The 21,566-nt window shown below is 40.1% G+C and overlaps 1 protein-coding gene across 4 annotated transcripts; it reads left to right on the top strand.

The window, feature by feature from the left end:
• Positions 1–278: 278 nt before the first annotated feature.
• On the top strand, positions 279–20,372 carry lingo1b (leucine rich repeat and Ig domain containing 1b). 4 transcript variants are annotated; one of them, XM_028956513.1, is made up of 2 exons: positions 279–602; positions 18,043–20,372. In XM_028956513.1, the coding sequence occupies exons 1-2, from the start codon at positions 591–593 to the stop codon at positions 19,900–19,902; spliced, it is 1,872 nt and encodes a 623-aa protein (XP_028812346.1). In that variant the 5' UTR covers positions 279–590; the 3' UTR covers positions 19,903–20,372. The 4 variants fall into 4 exon arrangements, with proteins under 4 accessions (XP_028812346.1, XP_028812347.1, XP_028812348.1 ...); XM_028956514.1 differs by having other exon boundaries at positions 18,046–20,372; XM_028956515.1 differs by lacking the exon at positions 279–602 and adding an exon at positions 2,360–2,407.
• Positions 20,373–21,566: the final 1,194 nt, after the last annotated feature.

Raw genomic sequence — 21,566 nt, forward strand, 5'->3', positions numbered from 1 at the left:
TTCCCGCCGTTCCCTTTTTTCCTTCGCTCTTGCAGCAGCTCGAATGAACAGGGGAATTGAATTTGATTATTTCCACCGGCCCTGTTTTCGGCATTGTGTGGCTCCATCCTCAGCCCTCCCACCCCTCAACTCCACCACCCCACCAGCCCCTCGCTCGCTCTCCTTCCTCTCCGCCAGGCTGTCTTGAAAAAACGCACCCCCTCGCCCCCACTCCCCATCTCGCTCTCTCTGTCGCTTGCTCGCTGTGCTGCAGCTCCTCCCTCCACCTTGCACAGAAACAGCTCCTCCCTCACCATCTTTCCTCGCCACTCTCTGCCTCTCCATCCTGCCGCAGCATGTATGCGAGCGTATGGAAGCTCCGGGGTCTGTGTTTACATGCCATCCTTCATCTGCAGACTGAATTCCTGTCTCGGGGAAACCTGAACGTGCGGCCGCTGCGCTCTCCATGCTTCCGGCGCCTTTAGGATTTCTCCTCTCCCTATGACTTTCTTCAAGGCCCCCCCCCCCCAATTTCTGTGCAGCTCTCAAAGGCGATTTGGATTTAAAATTGATTGTGGCAGCATGGAATAGCCAACATTAGAATTCTCTGCATGACGATTGTGGTAAGTGCTCTCTCGCTTCTCTAACTAGGGATTGAGGTGTGGAATCAAACTAGCTATGGAGGACTGGTGGGATAGAATAGTCAGATGAGTGTCTAAAATAGTCAGAGGGGAAAGGAAAGGGTCTCGCTCGAGACAAAAAAATGCTGAATAATGGTGCCGAATCTGGCTGCAGATATGGATTTGGAAGCCATTTGACTTCAGATTATGTGAAGCTGTAGAGATGTTTTTGAAGGTGTCCATGTGCGTGCATACAAATGCCTTGTGTGTGTCTGCTGCTGTGTTGGTGTGTGTGTTTGTGCATGCTTGTGTGTAGATTGTGTAGGTGTGTGTGTGTTTGAGTTAGAGAGAGAGAGAGAGACTGAGAAAGACAGACTGTGCATGTGTGTGGTTTGCCATGCTATACAGTGCTTATTGCCCTGATGCCAGTACAGCTTATAAGGAATCTAATGTGAATTTAGATTTTGCTCCTATAGAACTCACCTTTCTCTTTACAATTCATTTCATGCAAATGATGCACATATTATACTATAATATGATAAAACAATAGGGCTTATATAGCTACATGCAGGAATGAATGAAAGTGCATCTGGTATCATTAAATGATCATTGGAAAATATAGCCAACTTATGGCAGATCTGTGATGATAAACATAATTATTTCTCAGTGACCATCTGAAACATAATTTCTGGTATAAATCTTGAATATTGGAGAGTTTGATTTTGTAAAAACAGTTTGCCAGTGTATGTGCTAGGCATTTCCATTTCTATGCTGAAGGCATTTCGAAATGAAGGTGCTCAGCGTTTTGTTGGCATATTTATATACTGACCTATTAAAAATGTCATTTAGAAATGATAAAAGGTACATAATTAATATGTATCGTATATAATTTGCAATGTATATGAATTAGTTAAGATCATATTCTTTGGTTTAAATGAGCCAATCTGAATTATAATCAAAAACACATACAGCAACAACAATAATCACAATAATACATAATAATAACCATACTTATTATATATTGTGCACACAATCCAAAATAAAATGATTACCATATTTGGCTCCTCTTTTTCTGAATGTACATAATGGAAGATTTGGAAATGGACTTTTAACCGCCCTCGCCCCCTCTGGCCCTGACGATTTATCAGCCAGTTGGTGCTGTTGCGGGGGTACGTTTTCTTGGTACCCTTTTAGGGTGTGTATTTGGTCTCATTGAGAAAAGATGCCGAAATCAGAAGACATCAGCATAATGGCTCGTTTCTGTCACACAAAATGAGGGACTGTTAAAATGGCCCATGCATAACAAGGGAGGCACAGAGGGTGTTGTTGTGAGGGGAGGCATAGTGGCATATCAGACACACAGAACTCAATCTCGCCTCCCACAAATGTATTCAAAAGGTCACAGTGTCGCTTTACTGCAGCAGACTGGCCATTAAAATTTAATAATAACAGCTTTATGTAAAATATGAGACAGACATGTGAAAGGATGAGGGTCTCTCCCTCATTCATTCTTCCATTCATTCTTCCAGGAACAATCACATCATTGTTTTCAGGAATTCTGTATTGACATTAGCATTTCTTTTCATTCAAAAACATCATTTTATTTTAGTCAATCCCAATTCATAATTATTAATTATATATTATTCTTATTATATTATTGTTAACTTATAGACTACATCAATTCCAGATGAGGAAGGCGCTCTGATTTGTTCCATGTTCTTTGACCGCACATTGTTTTCTTTTCCACTTCAGAAAGTGCGTCCAAAGATCGCTTCGTTTTCTCCCAGCTATCTTCTCACTCATCAGAGGTATGCTGAAGTCTAATTAATGGCGCGATTGCGTATTGTGGAAGTGACATGAGAAGAAATAACATCGCTTCCGCAAAGAAATGAGAAGAAATAACATCTTGTCTCGTTTTTGTCAATGAAATTGAAAAGACATTTAGCTATAGTTTTTATCTTGTAAGCCATAGTTAGTCTCATTTTCATTCGTCAACAATATTGCAATTTATATATCGTCATTGTAATCGTCACATGACCAGCTTTTACATCCTGTCTCGGGGGGTGTTGGTTGGAGGACGGTAAACTCCTGTAAACTCCCAGTAACGTGGTTGCTTTCTTATCCTCCAGCCTACCAAGGCTATCATTGAGGAATTGAGTAATGAATAAATAATATCTCGCTCGTAAATATGTAAAAGGATTTTACAGTAGAGGCAGCACACTTTATTACGCCTACAGAATTGCTGTTATTGAGGTATATTTTGAGACGTTTCATTCCATGTGCTTTCCTCGTGAATGATGACCCTTGGAAACTTTGACTCGAGGCTGGCGTCTCCATTTCCAGGGTGCCTCACGGCACAGTAGGCAACAGCAGCGTCAGTGCAGCCTTTGCCAATGTACAAACTTAGCAACTGGAACAATGGGCAAACATAGAAACGCATTTAAGCCCTGCACTGGCACCTGGCTTGATGACAAATTATGATCCTGCGTGTAACAGTGAAAAATGACATTGCTTGCGCTCTGTTCAGCTGCTTTTCAGAGAAAAATATGTAAATAAAAAGTAAGATTTCATCAGGATCAGCTTTGTTTATCAAGCATGAAGGATGTACAAAGCATAGTTGTGTGTGTGATGTGTCTCCTCCAGAGGTGGAATTATGTATTTATTACACATGGAAATATTTATTAGTGCTCCAGAAATATAACAAAATGCAACACAATCACAGACAGACAGTTAGATGGACTTTATTGCAGAGGGCAGACATTGATTTTTTTAACTTAGCACACTGGAAATATGTGTATGAATTGTCTGACAGAGGTGATGAAGATCTTTAACAGTGTTCTCAAGAAACCATTGAGAGATGGTGATCATAGCTTACGTTTCATCCTTTTGAGCATTTATACGTTTTTAAAATCGGCATGAACATACAACTTGAACTGAATGAAACTGAATAGAATTTATAATGCTTCACTTATAATCAAATCCAATAGACTGGAGACACTGTAACGACGAAGGACTAAAATGGACACACCATCTATCATATAACAATGGACTTAGAGCTGCCCTGCCCTTGGGATACTAAGTCCTGCTGTGCAAACCTACAGTATATCACTTTTCTGCTACTGGCCAGAACCACAATCCTTATTTACAGTATATGCGGGACCAAGCCAGCAGAGTTCCAAACCTTTTTTTTTTCTTTAAAAGCTAAAAAGTAAAGTATCTGTTCTTTGTAACTCACCGGTGAGTGACCTACAAAAGCACAACCTGCAACACCAAATTATAATGGGACACAGAAGGTAATAACACAGCTTCTCTTGTATCTATTAGTATATTCTTGGAAGAGTTCTCACAGGGTTTAATCCCATTTCTTTTAGCTTCTTCTTCTAGACATACCAGTCTAGGTTGTTTTGTTTGCATCTGATGTTTCCAAGATGTCTTTGGGCACCGATGCAGAATAAACTGCTAAGTTGTACTCATTTAAAATACGCTGTCTATTTTTATACACAGCACAGAGCGAGGACAGAAATGCAGGCTAATAAAGGTGTGATAACAGCAAAAAGCCAAAAGCAAGTGTTTAAGCATGCACATTATTAAACCAGCCGCCATGTTAGTGTTGACAGCGCATAACAGTTGACCTGGAAATGTGGCAAAGGTGAAAAAAGGTGAAGAAGGAAGAGAATAAAATCTTCTTAATAGTAAAGAAGATATAGTGCAACAAAGGAGACATTATACTGACATTATGCCTTCATTTTCAAATTTTAATTACCAATAAAACGTCATTACATCAAAGAATCCTTATATTTAGAATCAGTTGTTCTGGATTACCTATGTCAGACATGTACAGGTGTCTGGTGCCCTGCCTTTGCTGCTGAAGAGTGTTGAGCTATCTTGCCAAGATCTAAAAAGATCTCTCAATGAGTCTGGCAGGGGATTAGCTAAGATCTCTAAACGGTTTTAAATAAATTCAGCAGACTCATCTACAACTGGGTTGGATTTCAAACAAACTGCCAGTTTGTCAATTACTGTCAGTGACAGCAAACTCACAGTGACAGTAGAGCCCTTCACAATGAAAGGAAAGCTTGCATCACAGCTACTACGGAGGTTTCTTGCAACTGTTGCAGTAGGTGTGAATGTGCATATGTCTAGAGGCAGACCTTTATGCCAATAGTCCAAAATACAATACTACACTTTGCGTGAGCATATAGGCAAACCCCAGGCCAGACACAACTATGCAGGAAAATGCTCAAATCAACTTTGAAGCATGATTCTGGCAATGTTTTGGATTTGGGCACTGCTTTGGGCACTATTGATTCGACCATGGTTTCTGTATTGTATCAGAGAATGCTTTAAGATAATGTGAGCCTAAAACTTTGACCACAAATGGATCAGGCAACAATCCACACAAAGCACACTAGCAAATCGATCAGAGAATGGCTGGATATTACATTTTTTGTTTATTTGTTAAATTCAAATATTCAAGTATCACCTACATCTTTTTTCACTTTCTTTTTCACTTTTTCTTTAGGCATTACATCAAAGAGGTTGAAATATTTGTTAAAACCCAACAGTCTTTATTATTATTTCATACCCCTGACTACATTTCACCCAACATTAAATATGAGTGGTTATTCATCTTAATTTTCCCTTTTCAGGAAAATCACCACAGAACACTGGTTCCTGTCTGATAGGCAGCTGACCTTTGTTCCATCATAATTGATCATGGTAGTTATTTCCTGTGGCATTAAGGTTGACGATGATAAAAATGCCATCAGGGATTTCTTCCTGGTCAAGGATCACGACTGCAGTGCTTCTTCTGAATTACACCATGTTACTCAGAACATAAAAAAGATATCACAAGCTTGGTTGAACTGTGGTCGCAACAGTGGCATAATACTGAAACACCAGACAACTGCACTGCACAACTGATTACCTCTGTAATTAAAAAGCTTTGGTAGTGCCAAGCAAAATACAGAGCTGTGTCAACTTGATGAATCAATAATCAACATTCTTTTTGTGAACAATTTTTTTTCTTTTTCTTCACACAATGATACAGTTAACAAATTTCAGACCCCATGCACCCCCCAAAAAAGCAAGTGTTAAACATGCAACCATGAACTGCACACTGGAGTGTTAATGTTCTTACTGACATAAATCCATGTGTCTCCAACAGACCAGAATTTACTGAAAAAGAGCCAGTGATAGGTCCAACAAGTCAGTCATGAAAAAGATATATCAGAAGCTAACAACTCGCCAGAAGTAATGAAGGGTCAGGGAGTCCCAAAAGAAATGCAGGAATGTCCCTAAAGCCCCTTGGAAACACAAATTATAGGCTAGAGGCCCAGAAACATGCTTGCAGAATCTTTTCAGCAGGGTTGAATAAATCCTGTGAGCCATGTTCCAATGAATCATACAATGGTCAGGATCCTCACAAGATATAAACATTAGATTAGATTAGATCCCACATTTGATTAAAGAACGTCTCAATTTCAGTATTCTTAATTATACATTTATAAATCATATATTTTTATTAATCAAAGCAGTCACAGTGCAACATATTAAACATGTAGAATAACCTGAGTGATTTATGTGAATAACAGTACGAACAGTAATCACAGAGTAAAACTGCAATTTCGAAGAATCACATTCGTGTACTCAGAATGAGGAAATTGTTAAACACACTTCATGTGTCTATGCATGACAGCAGATTAATGTCACACGGTCCAATTATTTTATTTCAATTCCAGTGTTTGGAGCGCGGGTCCAACATGTAGCGGCAGAAACCGCTTGTTACAAAAGGTGATTAATCTACGTCAGTCTGACACTGACAGGTCAGGCTCTCAAGGACATGGCGGCCGCGAAACAGGTGTACCCTATCTGTATGTAAATCTATAAATCATTAAAGGCATGGCAGCTCCTCTTTAAATTATACAGATAAGAATTCTGCTGTAAGGATTCAGCAGCAATCGGAGAATAAAGTTTTTACCAGTATGCGCGGCAAATTCACACACGCATTTGCATTAAATAACAAAAACTGGCAGGTTTATGGCGTGTTACGTCATGTAACATTTTCTGTTTAATGTACAGAAATTGAACATCAACCTTTAGGGATTTCTTTTTAAACACATCCAACATGTTTTGGATACTACAAATACGTAGCATGACCGAGGTCAGGAGTCCCTGGAGGCCACCCCGCCCTGCATTTCCTTAATGCAACCTCTTCTTAATTAGGCTCACATGATTATAACAGCAGGCTGAAGGCACAGAAGGCTGGAATGAAAAAACGCTGGGGCCTATGATGCAGTTAGTGATCAGAATTTGTAGTTACTAATGTGAGGCCAGATCAGTAATGAGGGTTTTTTTTTTTTTTTAAGGATTTGACATATTTATTCACGTATGATAATAAGGGTTCATTTAATAATATTTCCCCCTCCCTCTTATGTTCTGGGAGCGAGGCTCAGTTTTTTTTTTCAGCCTGCAAAACTCAACCTTTGATCTCAGGTTTTGTGCAAAGCCAAAAGAAAGATCAAAAGACGCGCCCAGCAAAGCCAGCAGGAAGAACAGAAAAAGTCAAATGTGGAGTTTCTTTTAATCTTAAACAGGATGCTGCTGGAGCCCAATGACTGGAGCCCAATCACTGCAATCACTTTGCCTGCACTTACTGCAAAGCCAAACAAAGTTCATGAATGGATTTGTGCCCACAAGACAAATGGGAGGGCAGGGAGCGTTATTGATGTGACCCAGGTCATTGCTGATAAACTGAAACATCTCCCTTGATGTTTTCAGGCATATGTATACAAGTGATTCTAAAATTTACTTTACAAGGTTACATGCAAATACAGGCAGGTATAATAGCTGTCAGAAAATGATGTATTCAGATTGTAGGTATAACAAATTTTTTATTAGAACGGAACAAAAAAAGATGATTAGATTAAACAACTAATACATTCTAATACATAAGTTCTACAATTAATAAATTGTAAGAACAGGGCAGAACTAGGGCAGTGGTGGCCCCGTAATCAGGTGGCCCTGTAATCAGAAGGCTGCCGGTTTGAATCCCGATCCACCAAGGTGCCACTGAGGTGCCACTGAGCAAAGCACCGTCCCCACACACTGCTCCCCGGGCGCCTGTCATGGCTGCCCACTGCCCACTAAGGGTGATGGGTTAAATGCAGAGGACACATTTCACTGTGTGCTGTGCTGCTGTGTATCACAATGACAATCACTTCACTTTAATGCACAAAAATGCCTAAGCATACTCTTTTTCCATAATATGTTCTGCCAGCTCCTAATTAGAATACTAAAAACCAAAATACATATGATTTAAAATATGTGACTTAAAAAGGTCGATTTGTCCTTTCTTGAAACTTTGCAGGTGAACCGGGAACTGTTGCAGGGGGAGTCGGAACATATTAGGTGCAGTGCAGGAATGACCTCAGGGTACCGGTCCCTTATGAGGTGGACGTGCGCACATACACCTACAGACACACTTACACTGCAGCTGACACCTGCTGAGCCACAGAAATACACACACAAACCCACACACCAGAGCCAAATTAGTGTCACCGTGGGAGGAATACCCTGTGCCAATGCCTCACTTTCTATGACAAGGTGTAGTACACAAATACTACATTCTACACACTCTGGGCCTGATCCTAATGCTGGCGCTCATGTCTTGTACATGTCCCAGGTATGGTGAGGACATTTATTGATGGTGCACTGATGCAGAGGCAATCTACATAGAAACAAAGAGAAAAAAAAAACCCTCATAACCCTCATAACTTCCATTTTTCAGCTGGTATTGAGGACTGCATCAGATATGGGGCCTGCAACATGAAGCAAAAATCTTTCACGAGCTATCATGATACTGGAGTGTAAAAGCGGCGAATAATGAGTCAATACTTTTCAGCATCCAAATTTCACATGACAGGATGCAATCACATTTTTTTTCTCCCTCACTAATATGTGCAAACGCAGTTTTCAGATTTCAAGGATTCGTATTAGTCATTTCCCCAGGGCCTTCTGAGCTGTCTCAGAAACAGATAAACATTATAATTTGCAAGTAGATCTTTAACTGATTTCCTCTCTTATCATGATTGAGAGCCCAGATTGTAATAAATGGAAAACATTCAGGATTCGTCTCTTGTCACAAGGACTGCCATGCTTGAAGTCCCTTTACAGATATTCCACTAAATAATTATGAACCCCTCCTATACACTGACAGTCAGAAAAATTCTGAAGTACATAGTGGACCAATATTTTGGGCAGTTTATGGGCGGATTATGAACAGTTTTGAGGCTGGAAGCAATCAGCTGTATCTGGCAACGCTGCTCATATCAGAACATCAGGCTAAAGCAGGTCAGTAGTCTCCGTTCCAATAGAAGAAAGAATGTAAAACACAATGCATATCTTTGTATTCCAGAAATCAACAGCTCATGCAGAAAATGTCTCTTAGACACCTGGAATCGGTCACCATTGGACCTTTAGTGGCTGTAGTCATGATGTACCTCAATACGTCTCAAGAACAGTGACATCAGACTTCTGCAAGTATCTCACAGAGTCGGAGAATAAGCACAGTCAAGATCGCTTGGAAGCTGTTTAACAGCACCAGGTATTTGTTTTACGTGCTGTAGCATATTTCACAGATTAAATGCACCGTTTCCCGATATATTGTGTACCATCACTATAGTAAATATGGCTGCTATTTTCAGCCTGAGTTGACCAACTGTTCATGTGAATGACATAGCATTGGTGTTCAAAATGGATGTAATTTAACAACATTTTTAAAACCATTGGATCCATTGTGTAAAAACATTATTTCGTAATCTTGAATGGAAAAGAATTGAACATGAAGGCTGTTTCATGAAAAAACTAAACCACCGATTGCTTTAATTTGTTAAAAAAAAAATGTTTGTTCAGATTAGCATATCCATGATTTTTATTCAAAGCAACCCGTTCTTTGAAGTTACAGGTTAATCTGAGCTAAGAGTGGTGATCCCACAGCTCTGAAATGAATAAATCGCTGTGAAATCTGTTCGCAAAGGTTACACTCCTTCCACTCTGAGGATGAAAGCCTGCTATGATGCTTCCTTCATTGTCCTGTTTCATGCCAAAAATGTAAATGATTCTCATGTGTTTTGTCTTCCACTGGCTGGAGGCATCTGCAGGTTTTGAAGGTTGGAGGTGGGTGTTTGTTGGGGTGGAGATTATAGCTGACATGCTCCATATTTGTTTTTTGTTTTTTTTTTTTATCCTTTGCAGTATGTCTATGCATTGTGAATAAAAGACAGTTGATGTAGCCCAAAAAGATGTAACATAAAAGCTAATGATTTCATTTCACAGCTCTGGGTTTGCAGAATGTGACGTGCTGTAGGGAAAGAAAACAGGTCCAAGAAATGCATGGGTTGGGGAGTGCAATGTACAAATGGCGCTGGTGAAGGTGAAATTTGCTGACGTGCAACGGCAGCGATGCTAATGAAAATCCAGCAGAAGTCTTTGATGTAAAAAAACGTGGCAGGTCTGATCCCAGCTTGTTCTCTCTCTGGTTCACCACGGTAGAAAACACGATGAAAGACTTTCATGAGGTTAACTGTTGGCACGAACCATAACCTTGTGTACAGTACAGAGTGTGAGATAAGAAATGTAGCATCTCATTGCTTTAAAACCAGATGATTATTTCAAATGACATAAGACAGCCATGAAAAAAAACAGATTATATTTATTCAAGTCTTTTATAAAATCAGTTTTTATAATACAATGTGACATTTATAGACCATGTTTAAAACCAATGTCTTATTTGTCTATTTTAAAGGTGGGCTTGTTTTGGCCTTATTATTAAATAGTAATATGATTATTCAGTGCTCCAAATATAAATATTTTGCATATTATGTTCTCCTAAGATCTAGACATTAATTTTTCATCTTAGAGAGACATGAATCTGAAGGGGGACATGAGTCTTTGAACTTGAGAGGCTTGTTCGCTAACGTATGGTACAGCATCCTCGGGATTTGCAATGAAATAAAAATTAACAGCTTGGTGGTTATCTGTGTCTTGAAGAAGAGAAACTAATTACATTTTGTTGGTGTGGAATTATTTTAGTCACCCAGAAAACAATCTTTATATAATGTTTATAATGTTTATATTCAAAATGGGAGCAATTAAATAAATAACATTGCTGCATTATGTTTCCTAAAATCTATATATCAAAAACTTTATTCCTTTAAATAGAATATTCTTTTGTGTAGTAGATGTATGCACCAAAATGGATGCCGGTGGATCCAAAAGGAAAGGAATTCAATGTCATTCCCGAGGTCGGTCAGAGAGGAACGAGGAACGTCAAGAGTGGACAAAAAAGAAGAGCTTATTCTTGACAAAAAAGAACAGAGGAGCAAAAAAGGAAGAACTGCTGAAAACATGGGAAGGGCTCTGCCCTGTCCTTGGCCTGTGCTGGGAGGCCTGCCTGTCCGTGACCGCTGCTGGCGGTTAACGGTCCGCCCGTCCTGTGCTCTGATTGGCTGGTCTGACGGACTTACACAGGATCCTGCTTGACAGACACAGAAATGACAACACCGCCAGTATTTTGAAGAAGACGATGCACACGACATGTCCGTGTTGGATATTCGCTCTGCAGACTACAGATCACACGGGGTTTTTATAGTGGACCGTGTGAGACGGACCGAGCTGTACCGGGCTGCACCGAGCTGCCCATTACACCGTGAGGATCTCTCTTTGTGCCGTTGGGACCAGGGAAGGGAGCGTGCTACGGTACCCACAGTTCGGAAGTGCTAGATGGGAACACCAAGTGCACACTGCGCGACACACAGACACAGACCTTAATACTCGGGGGAGCGGGGAGAGTGTCGTGGGGGCCTGAGCCCCATTAGAAAGTCCATGGTCCAAAGGTATGCCCATAATTTGTAATCCCTGATGAGAACAAAGAGTGAAGTTGGAGTCGTGGCCACACACAAAACACACATACCTGACCATGAATCAGCTTGTTGCGAGAACTTGCTCCAAACCGCTCTCATCCACAGCACCAAAATGGTGGGATTACTTGTCAGCTGCCATCAGATACTAAGGTTTTTTCGGCACTTTCAAGAAAACAACATAACACCCAGGCGCCTGAACCTGTCTCACCTGTCAATATTGCTTTTCCTGTCGCTTTAGGAGCACTTTACTGATGTGTTATTGCAGTTGGACTGAAGCCTGTTACAATTTAAAATAAACTCGAAGGAAACACAGCCTGCGATGACCTCTACTTGATGCTAATCAGATAATCCGTCAGTCTCTGATGCGAATACATTGTGTACATTTTGATTTCTGCGAGATCAGTTCTTAAGGAATCCAATTTCTATTTGGGATTAATAAAGACAATCCAGCGTACAAACGAATTGCACTTACAGTCGCTGATGGAACAGGCATGGTGATACGAAGTGTATTTACATTTACATTTACATTTACAGCATTTATCAGATGCCCTTATCCAGAGTGACTTACAATCAGTAGTTACAGGGACAGTCCCCCTGGAGCAATTTAGGGTTAAGTGTCTTGCTCAGGGACACAATGGTAGTAAGTGGGATTCGAACCCGGGTCTTCTGGTTCATAGGCGAGTGTTTTACCCACTAGGCTACTACCACAGTTAGAAATAGGGCCACTGCTGTTAAAGGATTCAAATACATTTTGATGCCAGTCTGAATGAGTCTGCAATAAAAACAAATAAATATTTTCTTTTGAAATCCACCAACCTTCAGAATTCCTTGCAAAGATTAGCAGAGAAGCATAGACTGTAAGGGCACTGTTTTTAACCGCCGCTAAGTGCAATGCTAAGTGCAAGTGCAACTTGAAGACAAGAAACAAAAGAGCCTTTTTGTTCATGGTTTTTTGTCACCCAGAACTAAAAAATTTACAGTGTTTTAAAAAATTTAGTTTATAAAATGGAAGGAGCCAGATGACTGACAGCTTTCACATCTGCTACTTTAAGCCTGCATCCATCAATACAACACGTGCACAACCATCATTAAAGATCATGTTTCTTTCTTCTTTCTCTCGTATCTGTTTATTTATGTGAACCCTGAGGACCTTGCACCATCGCACGTAGCACCACCCTAAGAAAGAGCCCTGGGTGACAACTGAGGACTTGGAAACATGTGTTGAGCAGAGGCTGTGAATACTTATGTACATGTGCTCTGTTTTTTTTATTTGAAAAGTTCACTTTTTTCACGTTATCATTATGTGGGGTTTTGTGTAGTATTCTGAGGAAAACGCGATGCGCTGTGAATACTTTCCGGATTCACTGTATGTGTTCAAGAATCTAGTTTAAGAAAAGCGAACAAGCCACAGCTTTGCAAATGAAGACTACCGAAGAAACCAGCATTCTTTAGTAAACAACAGTTTAAGAATTCCTGGTTGCTCCATAACAAAATTAAAAAGATGCTTTATAGGCGTATTAAACAGATGGTTAATGCACATGCTGTGATAGTAGGAGAAAGCAAACATACCAGCACCAAAAAAACACTTCTGAGCCGTACAGTGCCGCAGAGGGAATGTAATAGTAAGGGGCTGCCTTGCTGCTTCAGGGCCTGGATGACTTGCAGTCATTAAGAGCCCAATGAAGTTATATCACACGAGTCGACAGCAGCATATCAGGCCATCTGTTCATAATCTAAACCAGACTGGGATAAGCAAAATGACAATGGTCTAAAGTACAGTACATGATCAACAATAAAGTAGCTCCTCTGGAAGAAGTGAAATGAGGGCAAAATCGTGCACTGCTGTAAAAAGTGCTATAGAAATAAGAAAAAAAATAAGTCAAGAGCCCTGAACATACTTCATTTGCATTTTCACATTTGGCAGACACTTTTATTCAAAGCATAGAGCACAAAAGCATTTCCACAGGAAGTGCTGAACAATCGTATAAGCAGTTGAACAGACAAGGTGAATCTACTACAGTACGAAGTGGAGTGAAATAAAGAGGGGGTGATTTGTATGTTAGCTTAGTGCCTCATTTGGAATTTTCTGTAGCACTCTAATGGCTGGGAGATGGGCCAAGGGCACACTGTACTAGTCTTGTCTAGTGATGGCTGGACAACGAGATGCTTGCAGCATGTTGTGAGAGGTAGGGCCTGATCTGGGGAACATTTGTAGGTGACAAACATGCTGGAACATGAAACTGTCAACTAGGATGAGAGCTGCTTGTCAGTTGTCATCTTGAGAATAGGCCATATTTGAATTGACTTTGCATCATTTGTTTCACTGAACAGAACTCTATGTCTATGATTAAACATTTATCATGCATTTTAAAGTTAAAATAATGGCATCACAAGATTACATTAGCAAGAACTAAAACATGCTCTCTCGTGACCTGTGCCACAGTTTGCTCAGCACTATTCATTGCTGTTGGGGAGAAATCCTGAAAACAGAGAATTTCATTTCTATAATCTTCTTGTGCACAAAGACAAACTCTTGAAAGGATCTGGAAGGCCCAAGGCCTCTTCACGCAGAGAGGACCACCTGCTGAAATGTACACCATTCAAAGAATAGAAGAAAAATTGTCTACAGAAACAGAGAGCAAGAAAAGATCTATGACCATAGGGTTGTTTAATGGCCATTTTGTCGGTGCACATTGCTGTCTCAGAAGAAAAAAAAATCTTCAGGACATAATGAAGTTTTGGGTAGAATTTGGAACGTTTGATTCAGAGGGGTTCAGCAGAGAAGTGTCTTTGAAAATTGACTCAGAAATACAAGAGTGAATGCGTCCCTGCTGCCTTCATGTGTGGTGCCGAGCTGGTGAGTTGCATACTGTAAAAAGTCTTGGAATGCAGGAGAATATTACAGAACTAATTCCTTCCCAATGCTTCATTTCCAAAGCAGACTGATCTGAAGCTCATAAGAGAAGCACACTGTTCTTAGGTTTTACTCTGTTTCTGCAACTTTCTCATACTTTCTCATACCATATTTTGCAAGAATATATTATAGTAGACAAAAAAGAAAGTTCTGGGTTAAACCTTTAATGCCTGAACCAAGAACCAATGGACAGAAAATGTTTAACTTTATTAGACCAGAATTTAGGTAGTGGCCTAGTGGGTAACACACTTGCCTATGAACCAGGAGACCCAGGTTCAAATCCCACTTACTATCACTAATTGGGAGTCCTATCTTCTACTCTTTAGGAATCACATTTTGCCAATTTGATGTCACTCAAATTGCAATCAAGCAAGTGAACTTTTTTATTTAGCCATCTATAAATTAGCCATTGCATAGATATTTATGAATTATTTGTTATAACTATCACATTTCAATGTGTAAATTGTGTGATTAATCAAAACACTGTATTGTGGACTATGGAAGACAAATAAAAACATTTTTAATGTATGACTAATGGGTTAAAGAACAGCTAGGAGTTGGCAGCAATGGACTGTCAGCATAATAACAGAGACATGATCAATAAATAATGCTTGTGTTTTTTCCACTTTGAAATGTTCTGCACATCCTGTAGAGCACCGATGGGTCAAGAACAATCTAATCATGTCAACTAATGCGAAACACCTCACATGGTCTCATTATGCCTAATGATATTCATGGCAGGCATTCAGGGGTCATGCAGTCAAATAGCAGTGCTGACAGGGTTAAAGGTCGGGCCATGGGTAGCAGAGGTTACGATATGTCTGACAGCCTATGTATGTGACCTCCAGCAGCAGTCTAGAAGCACCAGAAAAGCCTTCGGTCTGCTTTATATTTAGAATCAGAGCGCAATGTACAAAAGAAACATAAAGTCAGTACTCAGGACACAGGCATGCAAATATTTACACTCAGCTGAATGCTCAGTTCGTGACTGAACATAAGCATTCACATCTGTCTGAATGTGAGCCATAGCTCCCTTCCTGCTAAAGCTACAGCCTTTAATGGTATCATTCTGTATTGCTCCTGAAGGATGTAGGACAAGGCCAGGGGGATATGGTATCAATATACTTGAACGTTACTTCCATGATAACAGTACATAACATTTTGTACATGAATTTGTACGAGATGTTAACATAGATGACAATATTTTCATTTCGCAATAATAGCTGATATGTTGCCCAGCAGAACTGTTAGAAAAAAAATCTCAAAATGGCTGAGATGTGCTGTATCAACGGGCGCCGAGGCATCTCATTGTAACCGTATCTTCCTTTAGCAGCAGTCTCTGTGGCAGCCAGTGGAACGGCTTGCTCAATTTGCATGAAACCTGTCAGGAAGATGAAGCTGTTAAGATGCTGTGTATGCTGCTAAGCTTATTCTTATGCGCCTTTCACTCCACCAAAAATGAGAAGGATTACGTGTAGGGAACAAATCTACCTGTTGGGCCAATAATTTTTGTCAGTCTTGCAAAGGGTAAATGAAGCTAAACTGTGAAAATGGTTGTTTTAAAATGAATCAAATGTACTGTTGTTTTGTACCTGGACAAGTGAGCATGTAAGTTTTCACACCTATAAGAATAATGGCTTTAGACAAGAAATATTCTTTTTCACCAAGTGGTAGAGCAGCAATTATCCTCTTTTTCATAGACAACTAGGATGACAAAATGTTCAAGGCCAATGCCTTTCGTTGCTCAGCTCTGTTGTAGCTACTGTAATGTACTGTACTGTATATGTAGGCTATACAAATAGTCAGGGGTGGTAAGTATCTTTACGGTGCTTAAATTCTACTCAAGTAAAAGTAACCATTTCTTAAAATTTACTTGATGGCCAAAGCACTCTTTATACATATTGCCATTTAGTCACATATAGCCACTGCAGGACCATAGACAGGCTAGGGGATCCAGTATTCATTAAAACGTGAAATTTTCATGTCATGGGACATTTATGCACAGTTCAAGAGTGACATTCCACTAAAGTTCCCCCACCGCCACCTTTTCCCCCGCCCCACCCTGTCCATTGTCAGATGGGCCTCAGAAATGAGGGTTTTTCATTAACAATTTTATCATTAGTGTTGTTCTTGTTATTAATTGTTCAGAAAAGATTTTATCAAATACAATTATTTTGCCTATTAGAAGAGAGAGATGATTATAATGTGAGAATATGTCAGTCATCCTGTGATAACAAAATATGACCTAAAAATGTGCTTGCACTAAATAAGTGATACTCGGAGCTCCTGTGGACAGAGTCAACAAATTGTTTTAGAAGATTTTGTTACAATAATTCCAGGATGCCATTCCATTGGTTGTTGTGTTGCATTCTACCCTGAGTACTGCTATTTTTTGATTGGCTGATAAGTGACGAGTTCTAGGACCCAGAGGAGATATTGGGCTCTGCAGCTTATTAGCTCATAACAAAATAGTGGGAATGCCTCATGCAAATTCTCGCGCAATATCCTTTCAGTTCAGTTTTACTCAGTAACTTGGGGGGTAAAATTTCTTTGTATGTCTCTGTATGTAGACACTTAAGGCAATGTTTGGACTCTGTGTATGTCAAGGTCCCAGGAGGGGGCCTGGAGTCTGTTCACTCATAACAGCGAAATGCATTTGCAGTAGATAAAATGTAAATTGAAAAGGAGTGTGGATGCCCATGGATAATAAATTGGTCTCAGACTTTGATATATGTTCTGTGCTAGAATATATTATTTTCTGTTATTTTCTTCTGGAGTGGACACTCAAACAACTGCACTGCAACTCATAAGAGTACTAGCAATGCTATGATCTGTTAGTGCATCCTTCCAGGATTTTGTAATTTTACAATCAAATCTATTAATGCAAATTCAACCAACCCCAGTGAATTATGAGTGGTCTTGATTTTTTCTCCGACCAGGCACCGCAAACATTTATAACAAACAATGGCTGCTGTCACTAACCCTGTTCTGCCCAATAAAATGTGTTTCTGCCACCACGCATGCTCCACACAGACTAGAAGGAAGGGTTGCAGTTCAGTTTTCACTCATGTTAGCAAATTTTAAAATCCTTTTATTGAAAATAAATCAAATCCTTTTATTGAAATGGTTATTTAAAAATGTAAAAATGTTAAACCTTTTTAGGTCAATATTCTAAAGATTAGTTAGATTAATACATTTATTGTCATATGATTGTGTATGTATGCCACCTGTAATACGGCTGTATTCTCGCTAGAACAAGCATCTTTATCATGAATTACACTTTCTACCACATTTTTCTTTTTTTTTTCTTTATCTCCTATATGCGTCAAAATTTTTAAAAGAAAAATTGTCCCAAAACCAGCCTGTTCTGGTCACAACAATCCCCCCCAAAAAAGGGTGTGTGTGTGAGTCTGTGACAGGTGCTTACAATGCTGAAACTAGCAGATAAAATGCAGTCATGCGCTTTGTATAAAATTTGTAGAAAGTAAGCGTTTTGGAGCCTTGTTTAAAGAAATAGCCCCGGGAATGGGGAATATGTGTTACTGAAGCACCTACTGGCTTGAACTTCTTGAACATAACTGACTAGTCATTATTTTATGTGTCTCAGCAGGTGACCAGTAGGATGGTGGCTGGAGAGGCAAGTGGGCACAACTACCTGGTAGCATGCTGGCAGCCCATCCTGATACTGATGCTGGGCACAGTACTGTCGGGCTCTGCCACAGGCTGCCCATCTCGCTGTGACTGCAATGCCCAGGAGCGATCAGTTGTTTGCCATCGCAGGAAGCTGATAGCCCTCCCTGAGGGAATTCCCATTGAGACTCGACTCTTGGACCTCAGCAAAAATCGACTGAAAACCATCAATCCAGAGGAGTTTATTAACTACCCCCACCTTGAGGAGCTGCAGCTGAATGAAAACACAATCTCTGTTATTGAACCGGGAGCGTTCAGCAATCTTTATGGTTTGCGGACGTTAGGTCTACGGAACAACAAGCTCAAGCTGATTCAGTTGGGTGTGTTCACTGGATTAAGCAACCTAACCCAGCTGGACATCAGTGAAAACAAGATTGTCATCCTTTTAGACTATATGTTTCAGGACCTCTACAACCTGAAAGAGCTGGAGGTAGGAGACAATGATCTGGTCTTCATCTCCAGTCGGGCCTTTCATGGGCTCAGCAGCCTTGAGCATCTAACTATGGAGAAGTGCAACCTGACCGTAGTGCCAACAGATGCCCTCAACCATGTCCACAACTTGCTGTCCCTTAAACTGAGACATCTCAGCATCAGTGCAATTAGGGATTATGCTTTCCGAAGGTTGTTTCGTCTGCAGTTGTTAGAGATAGACCACTGGCCACTTTTAGATACCTTGACCCCCAAGTCCCTCTATGGTCTTAACATCACAACTTTGACTATCACTAACTGTAACCTCACAGCCATCCCTTATGTTGCCATTCGCCACTTAGTGTACCTCCGCACTCTGAACCTCTCTTTTAACCCCATTCACACAATAGAAGGAAATAAACTGCATAATCTGATGAGGCTTCAGGCATTCCACTTGGTAGGAGGCAATGTGGTTACAATCGAACCTTATTCATTCAGAGGGCTGAACTATCTTAGGGTTCTCAATGTGTCGAGCAATATCCTTAGCACTTTAGAGGAATCTGTCTTTCACTCTGTTGGAAACCTAGAGACTTTGGCACTCTATGGCAACCCTTTAGCATGTGATTGTCGCCTCTTGTGGGTTTTCCGTCGTCGCTGGCGGCTCAACTTTAACAGGCAGCAGCCAAAGTGCGCCTCACCGGAGTTTGTTCAGGGTCGAGAATTCAAAGACTTCCCCGATGTTCTCCCGGCCAATTATTTCACCTGCCAAAAGTCCAAGATACGGGAGCGAAAGGCCCTTCAGAAATTTGTAGATGAGGGAACCACAGTCCATTTCACATGCCAGGCAGAGGGGGATCCATCTCCTGTCATCCTGTGGCTGTCTCCACGGAAACAGTTCATCACCACCAAAGCCACTGGCCGACTTACTGTCTCCCCCGATGGCACACTGGAAGTGAGATATGCCCAGATCCAAGATAATGGTACATATACGTGTGTTGCCAGCAATGCCGGTGGCAATGACACCCGACTTGCTCATTTGCATGTGCACAGCTATTCACCCAACTGGCCTCATCAGCCGAATAAAACATTTGCCTTCATTTCTAACCAGCCCAATGACAGTGGAGCCAATGAGACCGGAGGAATGGTCCCTTTTCCATTCGATATGAAGACTCTAATCATTGCTACCACCATGGGATTTATCTCATTCCTCGGTGTTGTCCTCTGTTGTCTTGTTCTCCTTTTTCTTTGGAGCAGGGGAAAGGGCAATGCAAAGCCAAACATTGAGATTGAGTATGTGCCTCGCAAAACTGAGGCAGGAGAGACTAGTCCAACTGAGGGACCTCGCAAAATAAACATGAAAATGATGTGAGAAGTCAGAACTATGGACAAATTAACAGTGTGATGAACATTTGACATCTTCTCTGACTTTGTTGATCAGGTTCTGTTGGCATTTCCTCAAGATATAAATATGTCAAGAAAAGTCAATTCTTCAGTGTTTTAACCAGAATATGATTTCCACTGACAGGTTTCTCAAAAGCAAACCTGACAGGAATGAATGGACCTAACGTTTCTGTGCATTTGTATGGGCAATAGTTTGTTCTAAACTAAGTACTGTTCAATAACCGTACGAGCCAAAATGCAAAAGGCAGATGTTGTTTTTTATATCTGTTCTTTTGTCTGTGTTTCTCTGTACATTGTTATCTCCGTGTACATAGGAAAATGCAATCTGTTGTGTGCTAAGGTCTCTGCAAAGGTACTGAAGGTTTGGTGAGTGTATTAGCGTGCATGTACTGTATGCACAGTTGAAATTCATGCTAATAGAAATCTTATTTTCTTGTTTGACTGCGCTACCATAAACCTCCATCTCAGCCATAAAAACAAAAAAGAATACATTTCAGATTGTTGAATTTTAAACAGTGCTTGACAATCATAATTAATATTGCAAGGTCAAGTGTGAAATCAGCAGTGGTGTATGTTCTTATTTTGTGCTTTTGAATTCCTTGATGCAGTTTGGTAAAGTGGTGAGACCACTGAACCAGAATGGCTAGCCATATTCTAAAGGGAACGCCTGGTAGTATATAAAATGTCAAACATCTATACTTTTGCTAATTATTAGTTGATAGCATAAGTTTGCCTTTTCATTTACTCAACACATACAAAGAACCCATTGTAATATAGGAGTTTATATTTGTTAAGAACTGTCTTGTGCTATTATTAGTTTCTCAAGCCATGGATAGCTCTGAAAGGACTTGTGCCCGTGAAATCATGCCAGAAACGATTCTGTAACACAACACGAAATCTGTAAAAAAAAAAAAAAAACATTAAAAATGTAAACTTTTATGAAATTACTAGATTTTTTTATTTTCTGTGTACCTAATAAGTCAGTTGTGGGACATCTGATTACAAACTAGCACTAACCACTGGAATAAGCATATGGTTACGAGTCTTCTTCCTTAGCCACTATGCCGCCTCTACCCCCGTAAGTTGTGTCAGAGCTGTCAATCATTGGGCCTCTCTTTAGAAACTTTTTAAAGCCATTTACACTGAGGATGTCTTACATCACACTAACAAACAAGCTTAGTGACAGTTTGAAAATAGTGCCCTTCGGGATACTTCAGGATTTACAAACTGCTCATAAACTTAAGGCCTCCACTGCTTTGGTTAAAAAGCTCAGTTCAGTTTTGATGGTGCTTTGACTTCTTTGTGTACATAATTGAAAGACTTCCTCAAAGTGAAATCCAGGAATTTTCAATGAAAATGCAGTTAATAAATCCTAGTTAATAAATCCAGTGTTACGCAGTCTTTAAGCATATTTTAATATGCAATGATGCTTGTCATTAAACCCTAAATAATATTACCTTAAATATTTTTGACAAAAATGGCTTGTTAAAGTTAAAGTTGTTTAATGAAAGAGTCCAGCAACACTTTCTTCATTATGATCAGAATTATTTAATCGCTTTATTTTACTGTAGGAACTGAAAATACAGTTTTATTTTAACAATCTCTCTCACACATGCACAAACCCACCATACA

Source organism: Denticeps clupeoides, chromosome 16 (assembly GCF_900700375.1).
Source record: "Denticeps clupeoides chromosome 16, fDenClu1.1, whole genome shotgun sequence".
NCBI classification, from domain to species: domain Eukaryota; kingdom Metazoa; phylum Chordata; class Actinopteri; order Clupeiformes; family Denticipitidae; genus Denticeps; species Denticeps clupeoides.